The following is a 20,707-nucleotide window of genomic DNA, read 5'->3' on the forward strand; positions in this document are numbered from 1 at the left end:
TCGTTCGTAGTTAATTTAAACGGTTAACTATACTGTTCTGCTGTTCTGTATCCCTATCGGTGCTGTAAGTTATAATATGAGACTGCAGTCTCCCGCGTTAAGTACCCAAAACTACGTGTATATTGATATAAAGTTTGCTGATAAAATCACAATGTTCGAAGTCATTCGCTTACTTCACTACAGTCACGTCTGGCATTAGGTACTTGTAATGTTTATTGATAAATATCGTGTATTTAATATTCACACCGTATTTCCGCGATGGTATGGCCGCCATAGTCGCGTAAACCACACAAACACAATCAGGCCGCAATGCGCATGTGCGCGTCCAAGTCGAGGTGGCTTCAACAATTCATTATTATATTTTATGCAACGCCATAGACAAATTGCAGTAATTTTCGTTTGCCCCCTTCTGGTGACGATGGTGATGTGTCCACTGCGTGAGTTTATCGATAATATTATCATATTGTGTGTACCAAAATTATCATACTTGAAATTTATGAAACGTATTATGTACCCGTTGCAAACATTTCGTTCGTGTATTGAAGAAAAAAAAAGTTTTTGTGCTTTTTATTTTTGTATCATAACAAAAACTACAGAAACCAGCCGCGGCCCAACACATAATTTATTAACACTCATATAAAGATCTAGGATTTTCATGACCTAAAAAATACACAAAAATGTAAAAATGACCTAAAAACTCTAAAAAATGAACTTAAAAAATGACCAAAAAAATTACTTAGATGAGTAAAAAAATTTAATTTAAAAATAAATATTATTATTTATTATTAATCATTATTTATTCGTTTTTTACACTACACAAAATTTAAAAATTTGTTTTGAGAAGTAACCAAACAAATATATTATTTAAATTTGAGTTGACTAGTGAGTTTAATTGATTATATTACTTTTTCGATTCATACCCACTTTGCCGAATTCCAACTCAGTTTTTCACCAGTTTTAAAATATTTTTAATATTATTTTATTAATATAGTTTCAATTCTCCCCATTCGCCGACAGGTGACAATTATTTTATCGAAAACGAGTATAACAGCGATAATATTATGGTATGTTGTATATATAAGTTCAAAGGTACTATTTTTATAAGAATACATAGGTATTAATTGAAATTACCTATACAACACATATTAAAAAAACTTAAAATAATCAAAAATTAGTTTAGACAAGCAAATTGAATATTTATAAAAATGAGCTTAAAAATGCAATAAAATGCATTTAACACAAAAAATGTATAAAATGAAAAAGAATGCAAAATAAAAATTGCACATTCTAACTTGTTGTATCACGAAATAAATGTAGTTTTTCGTTATAACTGTACAGCATTTAAAGAAAGAAAATGTAAAAATCAACAAAGCCTAGCTCTACTAATATACCTACAGTAGTATGTTATATTATACATTTTTTTTTATCTTAATAACATCGGAATCTATGGCTTAAAACGTAATTCTATCAGATGTTTTCTATCATTTACAATATATTTACAATAAGTTGGTATGTTTTTTAACTTAAACAAAAGTTAAATTGTATAATTTTATTCCCATTGTGAAGATAATGGTATATTTTATGTTTGATAGTGGTCTGGTTGTAGTGCTTCTCTTATGTGTTATGTTATGCTTATTTTTTATACAGATTTTTTGTATTTTTGGTTACTATTGCTACCCCAACACAGTTTGATATTTTATATGCACCTGCAGTGTCATGTGTTTGTGGTATTTTTGTATTGTGTTATGGAAAATATGTCTGTTCATAATTGGGTTTATGTTTTCTTTTTTTTTTTTGAAATATATAAGATAGCATTATAAGTAATGATGTAATAAATTATTAAACATTAGTTTGTATGAATCTGAATTTAAAAAAAAAATATATTTCTCTGTTGTTCATTTCTATTTTTCGTTTCAGTGAGGATTTGCGAACGTGATTTGCCCTGGTTCGATGCTATGTTTATTGTTTATGTTGATATGTAATTGTTCACTAGAGGAAAAATTGGGGTCTTCTTAGTACCATAAATTTTTACTTTTAGATAAATTTATGATTCTTCAGCTTCTTTAACACTTTTTATATGCATTTGTTTGCTGAGTTATCCATGTCTCTATATTGGTCTAGCTGATCCAATGCGATATAGTTGGCCACTAATAAGAAAACAGTTGCTGCCGACTACTTTTCTCGGGGAATACCGTTTTACCAGATGACAAAAAATTGAAAAAGAATTTGTTATTTTCACTTGAGATTGTCCACATAACAAGAAGAAATATTTTATGTTGTTATAATAAATTTATGTTTCCATTTGTTAGCATTTTGCTTAGTAGTTTGAGCACTCTGTACCTCCATAATTTTTGGTATAGTTTGGTTATTTCGATGCTGCCTATTGCCAATTAGTGTTTATTTTCAATTCTGTTTTTATCTCGTTCAGATTTTATTTTTTAAGCTTGAATTTTATCTATTGTAGATCTAGCGAAGTAAAAGCAACTTGGTTATTCGGATATCATTTTGTTTTATTCTAGCTACCTACCAAATGAGACTGAAGTTTATTATATTTTTGTCATTCATTGTATTTCAGAGAGTGATACGTCTGTATAATATACATATAATATATTATATCAGACTGTTTTTTTTCTAGTTTGGTGTTTGGAACAATCAAAAAGTCGTGTTTTTTTCCACTTGTCTCATTTTCTGCCTGATCTCCAGATCTTTTTGTATATGTTTGGTTATATTTGATTTTGGTCTATATTCAGAGATTATTTATAAAACAATAAAGTATACAGTTGGAATCAGCCCATCTAAAATTATTATGCCCATCTGTGTTCAATAAGAAATAAGTGTTACTATCCATAATATTATCTGTTATAAATTATTTATTTCGATTATAATTTCTGCGTGGTTTTCTAAAAAATTAAAAACGCGTAAAAATTATAAGAAGTTAGAATAAATAATACAATTGTTGAAGTCCATAAATATTATTCTATAAAATATAGTACATGTAGTTTTATTTGATGTATGATACTTAATTGTTGAGCTAAAATTTTTTATGAAGGCTAATAAAAAAGAAAAGAAATATAGTATAATATAATTAAAAGACAATTGATTTTTAATAACTTAGATAAAATATAAAAATAGATTATTTAATTCGAATGTAAAAAAAAAAAATGTTCGATTTTTAAAAACATGTAGGAAACCATGGCATAATTATTCAAAACGTTAAACTTAAAATACGTATATAGAGAAATATAACATGTGTAATGGGTATAAATGGTTTTTTTTTTAAATTTATGTCAAAATATTTATTATTTTCCCTAAACACAAATCATTAATACCCATCCCAGTTTTATGTATCCGATATCTAATTGGGACCTTATAGAATTTAAACAAACGATGTAATTTACATATTATGTTTAATTTTACCATTAAACATATAACTTACCTACCCAATAATACATACAACTATAATAAATGTTTCGTAATTTAAATGCTGAAAATCCTCTCATACTCTTGAATTATGAGTATCTCCTAATTCATATGGAAACTACCGGCACGATAGATAAGGAAATTAGACAAATCACGTCGTAACGACCACATGACATATTCATTATTCATATTACAGTATTCATTAAAAGTTGTCAAAAGCTCTGTTTATTGAAATACGTTATTGAATTATGTTTAGTGAAAAGTTGTAAATTAACAATTTAGTAATATTATGTTACCAATGTGGTACATTTTCGTAATTTATCTAAAATCTATAATCACTATTGTAATCAGTGTAAAACACTGAAAAAAACAACCATTATAACACTGAAAAAAACAACCATTATATGCGTGTATAAATACAGACCGAGCATACAATTCCTCATATTGTGATAATAAATATTCTATCCTGTCAATTACATTTATAGGGTCCTCGTTTCTCTGAAATGTATTTACTATTTACTATACGAATCGATCTATGATAACATATCCTATGCATAATACATACGTAATATGTACAGATATATCCCACTATATATCCCACTATATTATATCCCAAAGCGTCAAACAGCATATATTTTGAATAAACAATAAAACATATTTTAAAACTTGATTGGCTTGTTAACGCTTTTCACAGAATTTATTTCCACTCAAAATGTTTATCATTGTTATATCCATCACTCATCTACCTAAATGTTTTATTTTTTAAGGGTGAAATAATTAACCAAATAATAAATAATTATTTGGTAATCAGCCAAATGATGTACAAAGTTTTAAGTTTTTCTTGAAAAAAATGGTAGATTAGATTATTTGATTTTAATTGTCCATTTGGTTTTTTGTATTTGAAATGAAAACACGATAAGAAAAGCTGTATGCGTACTATATGTACCTATGTAGTTGTACCTAGTAATAGACATGCACAATACATAGTTTTGTATATTAGCTAGATATATAAGTAGGTACATTACACAATTTTTTTTATAGTGTGTATCGTTGGCTGGATTTGGTTTTCGTCGTGGAAGTTACAAGTGTGTGTGCCGCAAAGGATATTATTTTCCAAACATCACAAGCACCGAAAAGTCGTTCAATGGCATCGTAGTAGAAGAAGAGTACGAAAAGCTTATGTTGGTGAGTGTAGTGAACGGCTTATTCTGAATATTCGGAATAGATGTTATTGACATATTATATTGATCCATTACTTATTTATCTTTTTTTAAATTTTCTTTTAAGGGGAAACCAAACACGTATAACGTCGAAGAAAACTTTCAGTGTAAAAAATGTGCAGAAGGTTGTGATGACTGCGTTGATTTTAGTCCATGCATCGCCACCTACGACATCATACTTCGAATCACAATACTGTTATTGACGCTCCTGGTTATCGGGTTTCTACCAATGGTAGCTATATTTACGTTCAAATATAGTGATCTCAAGGTAATATATATTCATAGTGGGTATTACAATATTATTCTAAAAATCATACTTTTTTTAACATTTTTTTTTTTTTTTTTGTAACCGGAATTCAAAGCACCACAAATATTGTAATTCAAAGTTAATGGTACAATTGTATGGTTATATTTAGCTACACTTCACGTGTTCATAATGGCATGGATATTAAATTAATTTTATGAAACGAATGTTACTTTTAATCAAGTGTAGGTATTCCACACATGTTGAGCATCATTTAACAGTAATATAGTATATGTATATATATATTATTTGCCTGTCAAATGTCTACTGTTATATTTTGGAGATTTTTAATTATTGGGTTATACTCCCCCATTGCGCCTACACAATAATATATCATAGTACTCGGTTTAATTCCAACAATTGATCGCAATAAGGTAGTTAGTCTGTTTCTGCAAAGTTGCAAATAAGACTGAAGCGATTCCCCGATGCCTAATAAACGAAATCATACCTACTTGCAATTACTGCAGGCAAGTTACCTATTCTGTTGCACAGTAATAGTTTCGAGGGACCCTGTACTCAGCTGGCAGGTCGCTATAATGTAGGTCTTAAATTTTAATTTAATCCTATCTAAGTTTATAAAATTTCGAATGAGTTATTATTTAAATATATTTTAGATTAGTCATTTTATGTAACAAAAATAAATACAACGAACTTGAGTGTTTTGGTTCTGTGTCTATATAATCTTACGATGTGGACAGTAATTAAATTGTTTAGAGTGAAAGATAACGTACTGCATGATAGGAAAACCAAAGTGACTAGTAAACGATTTATACAAAAAAATTGTACGTGATTACTTTGGTTCACTGATTCTAATAAATAATTGTCAGAAGTATAGATTATAATGAAAAACTCGATAGAACTTACCTACTTGCGTAAAGTCTACTACAAACTTTGAAGCTGTTTTCAAACAATACCATTGGATTTATAGGTAGATAACATTCAATCTATAAAGGTTCAAACAACTAACAATCTATAAAGTTATTTGCTTTCTTTGCTTACTTTGAGAACTTGTCTATATACAGTATCGTCCATACTAAATATGAATTGACAATGAATGATGTATTCCCTCATCTCCGATTTATTCGGTTCATACTATATCAAAATGGTAAACATGTATCTAAAAAAAAATATATATATATCTTGAGACAACTTATATAGCGTTATTTCTCTCAGATTTCAAGCTTTAATCACCCACCTAGTAGTTGATTTCAAACTCCGTTGGGTGCCCGATATTAATCATTATAAGCACGACGTATCCCGTTGTGCCAAAGTATTTTATTCCATTACTGGAACTTGGTGGGAGCTCGTATATCTGTACAGTCGACGTATTATATACTTCTGTCACTGGATTTTAAATAAATGACATTATAATACAAGTACATTTGTATATGTATTTTTTTTTTTTTGTAGTTATTCTGTTGCTTTGCATCTTATTGGACATCATTTTAAAGAAAAGCAATTATTTTATTTACGTTCATATGTACATATATATACATATTTGATACAACTTGATACATAATTATCAGTTACTCACAAGACAAACACCTAAAAAGGAAACTTTGAACTTCCATACAGTAGGTATCAAGTGTACCTCTTATACTCATCATTGAAAAAGTCACTGTAATGGACGTGTTAAATTGTCAATCAATCACTCATAAGTCATAATAATATGCGAACAACGATTCTGGGTAAAGACGATCTGTCGGCCTTTATTTTTAATTATATTTTATTATATTATACTTATATAGGCAATAGTAGTTTGTTTTTCTGTTAGTACAATGTTACATTAGGTTGATCTAATTTCGAATAAAAATAAACCGCACACACCGCATAATAATATTATTTTATATTTGTCTACAAGCTGTTATTATATTTTATAATTCAATAATAACGTACCACGTAATATGGTACGAAAAGGTTAGTAGTATGAATATTTTAAAATTAATTTAAATACATTGGAAATTTTATTTGTGTATAATACACTCAGTGCTGCTTAAGAAACACACTCGTCAACAAGTTTTCGTCAGACATTACATTTTTAAGCTTTATGATCGAGCATAAACATTTTTATCAAGCTTAAAAAAAAAATCTCAAATTAGAATACACCTATAATAATAGATTAAAATTAGTCTAAATGTTTTAGTCCAATTTTACAGGATTAATATTTTTAAATTTCATCAAAATAACAAAATCCTTTGAGAGTTATCTTTATTGTACGTGTAAATATCCAAGGTTTTCAAAATTGTATCTCGAGTCACCTTATTATGAAATGTATGTCCAAGTGTGGCTTTGCAATTAGTTTCTAGTAAAAAAAACTTTAGAGAAATCTTGTATGATATTTTCACCCTAAATTTATTAAAATTAAAAATATAATTATTAACAACAAAATAATTTAATTCATATTTTTTTATATAAATCAGAATGTAATGGTACATAAATCGAAACAAAACAAAATCAACCATATCAAACATCTATAAAATGAGCCAATATAATTTGAAATATATTATATCTTGTCTATCAAATAAATATTTGGTGAACAATACAAGTACTAACCATAAAAATGTATTTTTGAATTACTAGAAAATAAAAACAGAATCCATTTGTCAAAATCTAGTTTTGCGTGATTATTCCGGTAATTCTTTGATTTTTTCCCGATCATTCTGAAAGTACTGGGAATATTTTACTTTTAACCTCTTGAACCAAGGTAATGTTAAACAGAAATCGGCTTAAAATATTTTTTGTTCTAAAATCTGAGGACAGACACAGACAATTTAAAAACACACACATTATGGTAAACCCATTACATCGACTCACTAAAAATCTAAACAACATCTTTGTATCAACAATTGTACATAATTTGTACATGAAAATTAATTATATGTGTGTACGTAGATATAATAGTCGAATAATATTATAGTAAACATTTGTGTGTATCGAATATAGACCTAAAACACATTGAAATACATGGAACGAATATGACTATTTTAAAAGAAAAAAAAAGACATTATGGAATAACTGCCAATATAATAGTAAATTATACATACATTTTCTTCTAAACATATGAGACGTTTCTCACCTGTTCTGGAGGGAAAAAACACGTATAGACAATAAAGAAGTATCATAAATACAGTATCCCTTGACAGCGGGTTCTGGCCGAAAGATAGAGCACTGACTTATGTTTTAGATTTTTTTTTTAGCCGACGCAGTAAATCTTGTTTATCATCATATACGTCAAAGGTTTTTAGATCCATCACATATCAAGTTTTTCAACCTTTTTAGATTTAGAGATAAGTAAAGAACGTATTGGCATAAAAAGAAATTCTAAGAATTTCGTTTTTTTTTTCTCTGACTAAATGTTTCAAAAATATAAGATGTGAAAAACTATTGCGATTATAAATAAACTAATAATTATTATGGTTAGGAAGTCATGGAATATCGTTGTTAGCGTTAATATAATAATATGAAATATCAAAACTTCGTTAATTAAAAATATATTTTAACTTTTAACTTTTTTTCAACCGAAATCAATATTTTTAATTATATTATAAATGTATAAATAATTAACTAAATAAAAATAAATTATTTCAAGAAGACGCTACTCTGGCACATGCCTTACAATTGTAAAATTTAATATCAAATTTGAGTTCAGCAGAACCAATTTCATGTTCTGGGCTTAAATATTAGAGTGACCTAAGACCTCTTCAATTCAATAGTAATAACTATACCTGTACTTACGCGTAGATTGTTTTTGGTATTTTAATTTATTGGCAAGATATGAGTATGTAAAATATCACAAATTAAAAATCCACATTTATATCACCTAAAAATTAAAATATCGAAAAAAAAACTGATGTTTAGACATAGATATTGTTATTACCTTTATGTTTGACAATTGGTCGTCAATTCAAACTAATTATTAATTTAAGCCTACGGTACAAAACTGGCAAAAGTGGGCATTAACTTAACTAGTTAATTCATTTTGTTGTTTACTTATTAACTTATTCGGTTAATATTTGTATTGTTTAACTCACTTTTAATAGTCAATTATCATTATCGTGCAGTTAATTTAATTTTTAAAAGCACTTTGCTGATGCAAAAAAAACGAGGATCTTCAATTATGGATAGATTTAGCTTATACAATTGGATTTCTGGTAACAATGCACTATACTACTATAATAACAATTTAACGTTTTATGTTTACAGTGTTAAACATTGTCTTCGTAAATGTTTGTGTAAATCAAAATACTAGTCATTTACATGCATGTAGGGTTCTCTCAAAATAATTTATTTTTATTTAGTTATTAATTTATACATTTATAGTACAACCAAATATATTCAAGTAGATTTTCTCAAGGTTTTAGCATGCTGTTTAAATATTTCTATACATTTAACTTAAAAAAATAATTAATAATGTACAAATAACTGTACCAAAGTCTTCTCATAGTGTTTATAAAAAATGTATTTAAATTATGTCAGCAATATAATTTCTAGTATATTAAATATAAAACCAAGTATACAATTTTATGTTTAGTACCGAATTCGGGTAAAAAGTTTTAGGCGACAAAAATCACTTCGAGCAATATTTATATCGATATTCTATATATATTATGTTCCCTTCTGTTTAAAATGACTGACTGGAAATGCTCATAAAGTGCTCAACCATGTTTTCATGTCATATTTCGAGAGCTTAGACTAAAGAATTCTTATAAAAACTAAAAATATATGAACAAATACAATACAGTGGATTATGTAGGTAGCTATAGTAGCGTAATATATTATATTCAAGAGAAATTATACTCTATAGAAAAGAGTTTAAATAAATATTTAAGAAATGTATGTTCATAATAGGTATTTTATGTTTTTATAAACAATAATCATTTTTAAAATAATAAAAAAATGTTATTTTTTTATAAATATTAAATTACAATACATCATTTAAATATTGTTTTAAATTATAGCCAATAAGTACCTATGTATTTTTGTGTTATACCTAAGGTTAGGTTAGTATTATACATCCAGTATAATTTATCGTACCCTATAGGTTATAATAAACGACATCAAATATAGGTACTATAATATTAATGTTTTATCGAGAATACACAATTATTAGGTTTTATATCGTCGTATAAAATAATAAAAGACGTAATTTTAATGTTTAATGTTGAATTATCAAATATATGTATTACTTAATCAGAAAATCCTTTTATGAATCAGCATAATATATTTCATTGTATAGATAATGTTTTTTCTAAGTAAATAATTTATTTGTAAATTGTCACAAACCATACAAGATATCAAATGAAAATATTTATCAAATATTGAATTTCCTAACTGTATTATTATAAACATGAGTCTTGCTGGCTGAAATGTCTCATTCTTCTATTTATTTAAATTTATTGACATAATTTCAGAACAACGACAACATTAAAATATATGACAAAAACAAAAGTTAGATCAAATAAGAATATACATAATTGACACTGAAATTATATTATACACGTACTTTGTAGTAAATATTATCACACTGTGATGTCGTATTTATTTTTGTACTCTTCTATACATTTTTTTTTTATTGTGTAGTACATAAGATAAAAACATTGTTAAGAAATTGAATTTCAATTAATTTTAATAATTTATGTTTCAGATTGTAAAAGCCGCCAGTCCAGTGTTGTTACAGATAATAATCTTGGGAGCTTTTTTCATGTATACGACGGTAAGCTATGACGGCACCAAGCATCCAACGTGCGGACAGCGCTTTAATTAAAAAAAAACTTATCATGTAGCAGACATAATCTCCCAAACTAAAAAAAAATAACAATTTACAAGACTCCTTAAGACATATTTGGTGTAACGGCCTATAATAGCCTATGTAGTGTGGCTAATAAATCCAATTTTAAATCTCAGTAGAGCTTAAATATTTCAAACTATGTCAGTTTCAAAATATATCATTATTCTCAATCCCATTAAAATGATAATGCACCAATTTTTCAATTTTAACACTTATTACGGTCATAGGGGTATGAATTAATATTGAGGGGGGGGGGCTATAATGTTTCGGGTACTCAACTTACAGTATTCTACAAATGTAACTAAAAAAAAATTAAGCAGGGGGCTATAGTCTACTGTTCACCCCCCCCCCACCCATTATATATACGTCTATTATTGAACACTTCACAATCACCTGCATCCCAAAACATTTCTGTCGAAGAACCTCAAAAAAATGTATTGCAGAATTAATCATTCCAATCTTTCAATAATCCCCAACGGTCACTGGGCATCGACAAAATATTATACATCCCAACCATGTACCAGAAATTGTCATCGGAGGTTAGAAAAAATAAAATTTCGAGACCTTCTTCGGTTTTGTATTCAGTTGCGTTCTGTTGATTTTGAAAATCAAAACGGCTGTATGGATTCTTTTATTGTGCGGCTGTCACTCGTATTATTAAGTCGCGGATATAAAATATGTTTTTTACTACATTAAAATTTAACATTTTAATAATCATACGGACGCAAACAATGAAGCAGATATTATTGTAGGAACCTTATCAAGGTTAAAGCAGAATACAAAAAATATAAATTTAAATTTGAGATGTTCACAATTGACATTTCTGACTTTGGCACAGATAATAATTTAGACCAATAGTTTCTACAACACAATTAAACCTTATATATACGCACGAGTAATACTATAAAATGATAATACAATTTCCCCATCACCCATAGCGTTTTTTATTATTTATTTTTTATTTTTTTGCAGATCATCGTCATGTATCCAACACCAAATCTAGTAACGTGCACTGCGCGGTTTTGGCTCAGGGAAATTGGATTTTCCCTCACATACGGCGCACTCATGTTGAAAACTTGGAGGTGAATTTATTCGCTTACTTCCTTTTAATAGTAGGTCCCCCGTAGTTTCGGAAATAATTCCTCGCCCAAGCCAAGGTTCGGTTTTCCGCTTAGCTAATAAATAGCCATTTACTTCTATCTTTAACTTTAATCCGTTGTATCCGTTTATTGGGTTCGTAACTTGATAAAATATAATTTTGCCTCGTTCGAATGTGTTTATGCATATTTATTATTTATAATTTGTTTATGTAACCCGAAGTATATCTGAATAATATGCTATAAGCATATTCATTAATCAGTCATGTATGTACTTACTCGCATTCTACTCACGATAATAATTATGACAATCTGGTTATTATTTTTATAGTACTAAACACGCTTTGGATTTAATTTAATCATATCTACTGTGCTTTGTTAAAATTATTAGCACGAATTCTCTCATTGTGATAATTATGTGTACAGAAATCGTCAAAGAACTCTTATGAATAATATATTTACGTATATTTACCTATTCATTAATCATTACAATACTGAAATAAAGTAGATTATATCTTAACGTTATTTTAAGACACAAGAACAATTTAATTGCATTTCTGAATGGCATATTCATACAAAATTAATTTTGTTTAGAATTCTTAAGTCTAATATTTGTTGTTTCTACTGATTCATCCGTGATTAGACTTAATCCACTATTTTATCTAGTAAGAACACGTTAAAGCCATTCAATATCATATAAAAATAAATCATATTTGTTTGGATAAAACCTTTTTAATTTTTAACATGGACCATAATATGAAATCAATATTTTATTCTAAATGTATTTAAAAATTACACTATTGTTCATTTCTTCTTATTTTCTGGTCATTAACTGTATGAGTTCTATTACAATTTATTTATAATGATATTCGACTAGGCAATTAGCTCTGAAAATTAACAGCTTACATATACATACATACATAATACAATTGAATCGGTGTTCTAACTTTTTTATTTTACTGATCCCTATGGTTCAACACTGATCCGTAAAATATATATTCATGTCAGCTCTGACTCGAGTCATGGAACTTCAGTATTGTGTTGAGTCGATTTTTTAAGCCATACCAACAGCAAAGTTCAATTGTTGATTTTCAACTTTTGACAAATACTAACAAGATAATTGACATTTTATTTCTTCCATAGAAAATAAATAAATAATGATATTTTCTTTGATACTTTCAATTTTGTACTATATTCTATATAATATAATTTGTAACACATACACATACCATCTCTGATGTATATAGAGTGACTCACCAAGCATGCTCGCCCTTCTTTTTTTCAATAATGCAATTATTCAAAATCTAATTTTTTAAATGTTTAAATATCATATTTTCAAATACCTGAGATTTTTTTGTATTACTTAAGGAGTGTACTGTGGAGACACAAACTTCTGTATTTCTAATGAGAACACCATTATTTAACTATAAATTATACAGTATTTCATTTTTCTGATATTTTTGACGTACTAAAGTCAAGATTTGTACAAGTATTTTATGAGTATTATAGCTTTGAGTTCATAGGATAAAAGTTCCATAGTATTGAGCTTAAAATATATGGGGGCCATGGTGATTTGAAAATTATAGTCATTAATGGTAATCTATCGATATTAATAATTTTTAAAAGTTGCCCGATTATAATAAATACTAGATCGAATTTTCGTATATGTTATAAAATGTAAAATGTTATGTAAATCCAGTTTTAAGGACTATTATCAATAATTCAAACATTTTAATAACCAAGAAACTACTCAATCGAATTCCGAATGTGGTACATCAACATTTTCAAAAAAAGTATCCGCTAACTAGTTTCCAGTAAAAAGGCCCCCCCTGGCATCGCCCCGATGGGATTTTTCATTTTAAAAACAGACATTTGTGTCACTACAGGACACACCTTAAGTAGTACAACAAATTCAAAAATTTTAAAATATGGTCTTTGAGTGTAGTTAAAAATTCCAAAAATCATAATTTAAATAAAATATGTATTATTAGAAGAAAAATGTGGATGTGCATCCTTGGCAAATCCTTTTGTATAGTTTAATGGTGGCTTAACATTAACATTTTTGGAGTAGACATAAAAAGATAATTAATTTGTGTTTTCAAATGTTAATATATTAATAATTTACATCGTTATAAAACAGCAATAGTTTTCTTATTCCATTCACAGAGTATCTCAAGTGTTCAAAGTGAACTCAGCAAAGACCGTTCGCATCACCGACAAGCAGCTAATTAAACTTCTGCTTCTAATGATCGCATTTGTCACCGTGATTCTGTTCATCAGGACGATGGTGTCTCCACCACACACGATTGTCGGTCGCACAGCAGACAACCTTAAAACAGATATTTGTCCCACAGATTGGTGGGATCACTCGTTTTCTATTCGTAAGTATTCATTATATTTAATGACTCTATTACATCACTACTAAAGTAGGCACTATAATGGAGTAATGCATTTTGACATAAAATCTAAGAATCTGTCCGAAACACAATATTTTATTGTAGGTATATTATATTACACGCAATGTCCATAATGACAAATTACTAATTGTGATTCTCTCTTATCCTAGACTAAATCTAAAAACAAAATATTTGTTATTTATTATGATATTTTGATATTGTATAATTTTTTTTTTTTGTTTTGTTTATACTTATAACTTGTTTCGATTAATGATAATTATTCATTTCGAAATTTCAACATTCAAAAATTATGTAGCATATTTTTTTAACGTTTTTTTTTTTTTTTAGTGGAAGTTTTATTCTTGATTTGGGGTATCCGGTTGTGTGTAATGGTTCGGAAAACGCCGTCTGCTTTCAATGAAAGTCGGTTTATTTCTATAGCCATATATAATGAGTTTATCATGTCCGTATTTCTCAATGTTTCCATGTAAGTATTTTACAATTTGCCACATTTTAAATTTCTAGTTGAAATATATAAATATATATAATATATATATATTTATTATTTATGCATAATTTGTTCTGCTAAACTTTTGTAAATTTCAAACTGTTTGAACTTGCACTTGCAGTCTTCTAATAAAGTACAATAAAAATAAAATTAATAACTATCAAAATTCCATTTTGAATAAGCTAATAGATTACTAAGTAGGTAGGTAGGTATAGGCTGTTTACATATAATAAACTGTATTATCGAATACATAATTATAGTAATGTAAGTAAAATTGAAAAATAATTTTATAGGTACAATATACTTTTTATTGATTAAATTTCATATTTACTTAAATTACGAAGATTTTATAAACAAACATTTAGTGAAAAATCGATAATAGTATTATAAGTTTATAAAAAGTTTTTATCATACATAACAGTTATTGTAATTGTATATTGACAATATTATATTTATCTTCTTATTTAACAAATAATATATTTAATGTTAAATACATATTTTTTAATTGTTAATGATATTTTAAATTACCTATGTTAATTTAATATTATACTTTAATATTCTTAAAGCTTTAGTTTCGTTAAAAATGACGTTTGTTAAATGTATTTTTAATTATATTTATGGTCATTAATAATAGGTTAATATTATGATTGATGAAATTAGAATTAAAAAGAAAAAAATAATTATCAGAGAGTTATTAATCATATAAAAAAAAAACTATTACGTGTATATACCTTTTAATTTTTGAAATTCCATCAATTGCCCTGAGTATATAATATCGTTCACTGTTGAATATTCACCGTGACAAATTATTGTTAGTATTTTTTGGAAACTAACCACATTCGTTCACGAAATAAATTTCAATTGAAATATTGTGTATTGTGTACCTAGGTAATGCTGTATATTTTATTTTATTCAATAACCAAAATTAATATTATTACATTTTGGTTTTAATTAGGTTACAACAGTTTCTGGGAATATTAATATTTTATGTAACTAATTAAAAAGTACTAAACATAATATAGGTTTATTTTCGGTTAATCATCTTTTTATTAAAACAATCCAAATTCTATAAATAGGACCTCAACATATTGGAAAAACAAATTATATTTTTCTATTTGTTTTGATTGTTGAGTAGCTAATATAGTTGTTCAAACTTCACGACGTTTTTTTCGAGAAAATCCTCGGGAAAAGTTCCAAAAAAAAAATAGTGTCAAAAAACACGATCTCGAAAAATCTATAATTTTTTTTATGCTTTTGTCTACCTCACTTATAATGTTTTTTTAAATCAATTTTTTACGTCGGAAATTTAATATTTATTGCATAAGTTATTTTAATATGTTTATTGAATTCAAATACTTACACTATACTATTATAGTAATATTCCATTCCAATTTATTCCGTACACAATGTGCACTCCATTTGAAATGAGCGGATTTAATTTAATAGTTGCGTGCAAATACATAGGTATTCGCGACAACATAAGTATATTATTGTGTAATGATGAGCAGAAATAATGTAATAATATTTAAATCATTCGTGCACAATTTAGATTAGTTTCCAGACACGTGGCCGCGTACACTTTTTGCTATAAACGGTATACCTATTATTGAAATTAACATCAGAGAATAGCTATATTTCAATTTCGCGCAATTTCGTTATTGTGTGTTCTATGACTACTGTAGCATGACTGAACTTAATTTTGCAGCGCCAATGTTTGTTTGAATTTGTCTGTTAGGAAATACAAAATGCAAACTGTTTGGGATGTTTTATAAAAATATGTGAAATTTATTTAGTGAAAATTTAGTAGGTATTTTTTTCATTAATTTCGTATTCAGTTTTTAATTTATTAAACATTATATAATTATTGTCCATTGAACGTACGACACACAGACAGAAATAATAATACGCATTATATTGATGAAATATGTTTTCAAAAAGAAGTTTCATGTTTGATTCATAAAAATGTAATTGCATTAATCCGGGTTTAAAACAATCGGTTTACCCCATACACATATTTCAAATAAATAAAACCATTTAAATTGTTCTTAATTAAAAATTAATTGTCCATACATTTCAAATATAGATAAATTGGTGACGGGGAAAAATGTTTTAATGAAGAAGAGTACTTTTTAGATAAGAAGTTAAAAACTCTGTCGTATACTATGATATAAAAATATAAACATCTTATCAATATTTATTTAAATATTTATTTTACATCTTTTCTTATACAGGTATATTGCAAATTAATCTGTATTAGGTTATAATTTATAAATACTAAAAAAATATTTTTTTTTCTTATACCTCAAAAATGACTTATTTATGGATATATGGTTTTATATCTTCACCATGTATATGTCTTAATATACTCAATAAAATATATTTTTTAATCAATTTTCAGGATATTTTTAAAATACCCAGCTAATCCAGATTTACAATACGTCATATTTTTTTGTCACGCTCAACTTACGGCAACCGTATTACTGGGACTTTTATTTGGCAGTAAGGTAAAGAAAAAAAATATAGTAAAAATATACTTAGTTTGAGTAGTTTAATATAGCAAAAAAGCACGACCAATAACTCATTATTTATGAGTTTATTACAAAGTATTGTGATTATTATTTTTTATTTTTTAATCGATGAGCAATGGCGGATAATTTTATTATTGAGGGTAAAAATGTTTTTCACATACCTGATATGCTGTAGTTCTGCACTTCCGCCTTAAAATTTTGTTAAAGGTAATGTAAGAGTAATGTTACAAGCAATAAAAAAATTTAATTTTAGAAGTCTTGAAGTATAATTTATTAAATATTCAAATATATTTCTCAAGTTCAAAATAAAATATTTAATTTACATAGTTAAGTAATGCTTAACTGTTAAAATAATACATTTTATTTTTATTATTTTTAATTGAGTGTTATTACATCAATGGTATTGTTGTATAATTATCGTTATTATATACTAAAAATTTATATTATATTTGACTTAATCATTTCAATTATTAAGAAAAACAAAATTATCATTCAAAGGATTGCAACGAATACTGATAGTAAATTTTAACTAACGTTATAATATCAATCGTTGTAGAAACATACTAATCAACATTTAGGAGTTAAAACAATGCGTACCTTAAAATTATATTATTCATCAATATCAAAAGTTAAATTCTTTAATATTAAAGTAATTAATAATATTATAATTTATATTATTTTTACAGAGAAATATTTTTGAGGTCATAATATTATAATTTATTTTGTTTAATTCAATTCATTTGTTCATGTTGTCTTATATAATATGTTATCTGGAGAGAATATGGCGAAAATTATAAATAATTCTACTGATATAGTGATATATGTATAACTTGTAAAGAATTTAAACAAAAAAAAAATATACATAAAATAAGAAGCATTACAATTAAAATAAATTATGTTACTTTCTTTTTATTTTGAAATACGTGTGAATGCATGTTGATTGTTGGTACCTATTGTGTTAAATTAATTTCCTACAAAAATATTGTATTGAACTTATTCTATACAACTATATTATATTATGCTCATATTGTAGATATTTTTAGTATTTGTTTAACGCTGAAGAACAATAGATAATTTATAACAATTAAATATTTCAGTGAATAAATAAATAAAACCATTGACTGAGTTAAATTTCATTACTATCCAATAAACACACATTTTTCAGTATTTATCACCGTATTATTAAACATTTTAGGTAATATTACAACACAAGGCAATAATATAAAAGAACGCTATCTCTAAAAAAAAAAATATATTTAAGTTAAATACATAAATACAAAAACCTATGGACAAGGACACAAATTGACATTGAAAACAAAATAAACATAAACTATTTTAGACACAAACGGCGTAGGCTTTTTAGTTTGATGATTACAGATATAAAAATCCATACGGAAAATAATAATTCAGGTAAACCTTTTTAATAAACATGATATTAAACTGACAAGGCACTTACAAACTAAATATATTAGTCTAAGTACCTTTATTATTATCAAAATAATCAAATTAATACACATGAAGATTAATGGTAAATCAATAGATACACTGTTATACAGTTTTAATAGTAACAATTTAAAGGTATGATCGATATATTCTTATGTAATAATAAAATATGGACATAAAAACAAACAAAACGGTAGTTTGTTTTTGTTTTCCTCGCCTCAGTAAGATGTTATTATTCTATTCCAATATCCAATAAAAACGTAGTAACGTGTTACACATAGTTTGGAAAAAATTCTCTCAAAATAAAATTTAATCAAAATTTAAAACCGTTCGGAATTTCATCTCGGATATTGGGACCGCATAGAAACTATTGAGAAAATACAAAAAAAAAAACAGTTTATAAAGTACAAAATGTAACGGTATCGAATGAGAAAAATGAATATTAAAATATTTGTACTAGAAAATTATTTCTGTGATTTAGAATATTATCTTTAAATCAATACACAAATATTGTTTACACGTATTTCCTACGTCTATAAATGTATTTCATTTAAACTCGACTTATGTAGAAGTAGTAAAGTGGTAACTAACTTTGATATAGGAACGCCATCGATTAAAATTTACTACAAATCCTATAACAATAAACGTAAACGTTTAAAGATAATGGCAATTTAATTTTGTTTTTGTATTTTATTTTTGTTCGATAATGATGTTTTGCAAGTACAAAAATCATATTATGTATTATAGTTACGCATGTGATATAAAATATTATAATACATGTTATTCAAACTATTTTTTTTTTGTTTTGCTAAAAATTATTGGTTTATGACTGCAGGCTTAATTACCTACGAGCGTATACCGAGAAGAATATATTATTATTTCCCCGATGACCAATTATTTTTGCATCGTTTTGTTAATCTGTACATATGCATATTGTATAAAACTACATTTTAATTAACTATTTTATTTTATTCCTCCTAAAAAATACAAGGACAATATAAAAATATAAACCCATTAAACAATAGTAGTAGCATTTTCCTCGGTCACATTTCAGTCCGTAGATGTACCGCTGTCTATTTTGTTTCAAATATATATTGTTTGTTTAAAGTCAATTAAAAAAATTATAACACTGTTTTTATCAACATTTTTTTTTATCGATTGTATTACTATTTAATATGTTATGTAGTAATAATTGCTGATATGATTGTATACGTGTTGTGTACCTACTTCATAAAGTATACATTAAATTTATTTTTATTTTAGTTTACCAAAATAAAAGCAAATAAGCAATAATTAAAAATTAATATAAACATTGTATCGATTTATTTATAAAATAAATTAAAGTTATATTCTATACGTTTTATTTGACTATCAATGGAATTATTCAAAGTTTATATTCATAATTTTAATATAATGCCAAAGTGAAAGATTTTTTTGAAATTTATTTAATAATATCAATCGTAAACGTATAAAATATAGTTAATTATTTTTGGATAAACAACTTCAATTAATTTGTTACTTCAAATATTTAAGAAAACGTGCAACTTTCACTTGCCGTACATCAACTAATATTAAGTATTTAAGTTTAAGGTATTTAGTATACATTTTTTGCTTGTTTATCTACAGGCTTTGATAATATACAAAGGCGAACATAAGGTGGAAGAGACGTCTTCTCATAAAATAACTACACAAAAGCTGAAGTTCAATAGCAAACAAAAACATTCTGATCCGTCGTATGAAAGTATAAGTGACAACAAAGAAAGCACAGAACTTCAGGTACTGAAAACGCTGAATAATATATACATTTAATAATACAATAAACATTATTGTAGTTTAAACTTTAAACGTATTATTGTTTAAAATAGTTTTCTCGCAAGTTTTATTAATAAATTTGTTAACATTTATAAATTACTATTATTAATATAACGAGAGAAACGTGAGTTTAATATAATACTCATTAATCGCATTCAGACAACGTAGATCAACTACTACTGATGTTATAG

The 20,707-nt window shown here is 26.4% G+C and overlaps 1 protein-coding gene across 3 annotated transcripts in view; it reads left to right on the top strand.

The window, feature by feature from the left end:
- The window catches only part of LOC111037943 (probable G-protein coupled receptor CG31760), a 171,107-nt gene that overhangs the window by 145,008 nt on the left and 5,392 nt on the right, over positions 1-20,707 (top strand). For all 3 annotated transcript variants that reach the window (XM_022320812.1, XM_022320813.1, XM_022320814.1), the window contains 8 exons: positions 4,462-4,605; positions 4,708-4,908; positions 10,589-10,657; positions 11,705-11,814; positions 13,996-14,210; positions 14,574-14,712; positions 17,132-17,237; positions 20,331-20,480. In XM_022320812.1, coding sequence (XP_022176504.1) covers positions 4,462-4,605; positions 4,708-4,908; positions 10,589-10,657; positions 11,705-11,814; positions 13,996-14,210; positions 14,574-14,712; positions 17,132-17,237; positions 20,331-20,480 — 1,134 coding nt within the window. The remainder of the gene's footprint in view (positions 1-4,461; positions 4,606-4,707; positions 4,909-10,588; positions 10,658-11,704; positions 11,815-13,995; positions 14,211-14,573; positions 14,713-17,131; positions 17,238-20,330; positions 20,481-20,707) is intronic.

This window comes from Myzus persicae, unplaced genomic scaffold, assembly GCF_001856785.1.
Source record: "Myzus persicae strain clone G006 unplaced genomic scaffold, MPER_G0061.0, whole genome shotgun sequence".
NCBI lineage: Eukaryota > Metazoa > Arthropoda > Insecta > Hemiptera > Aphididae > Myzus > Myzus persicae.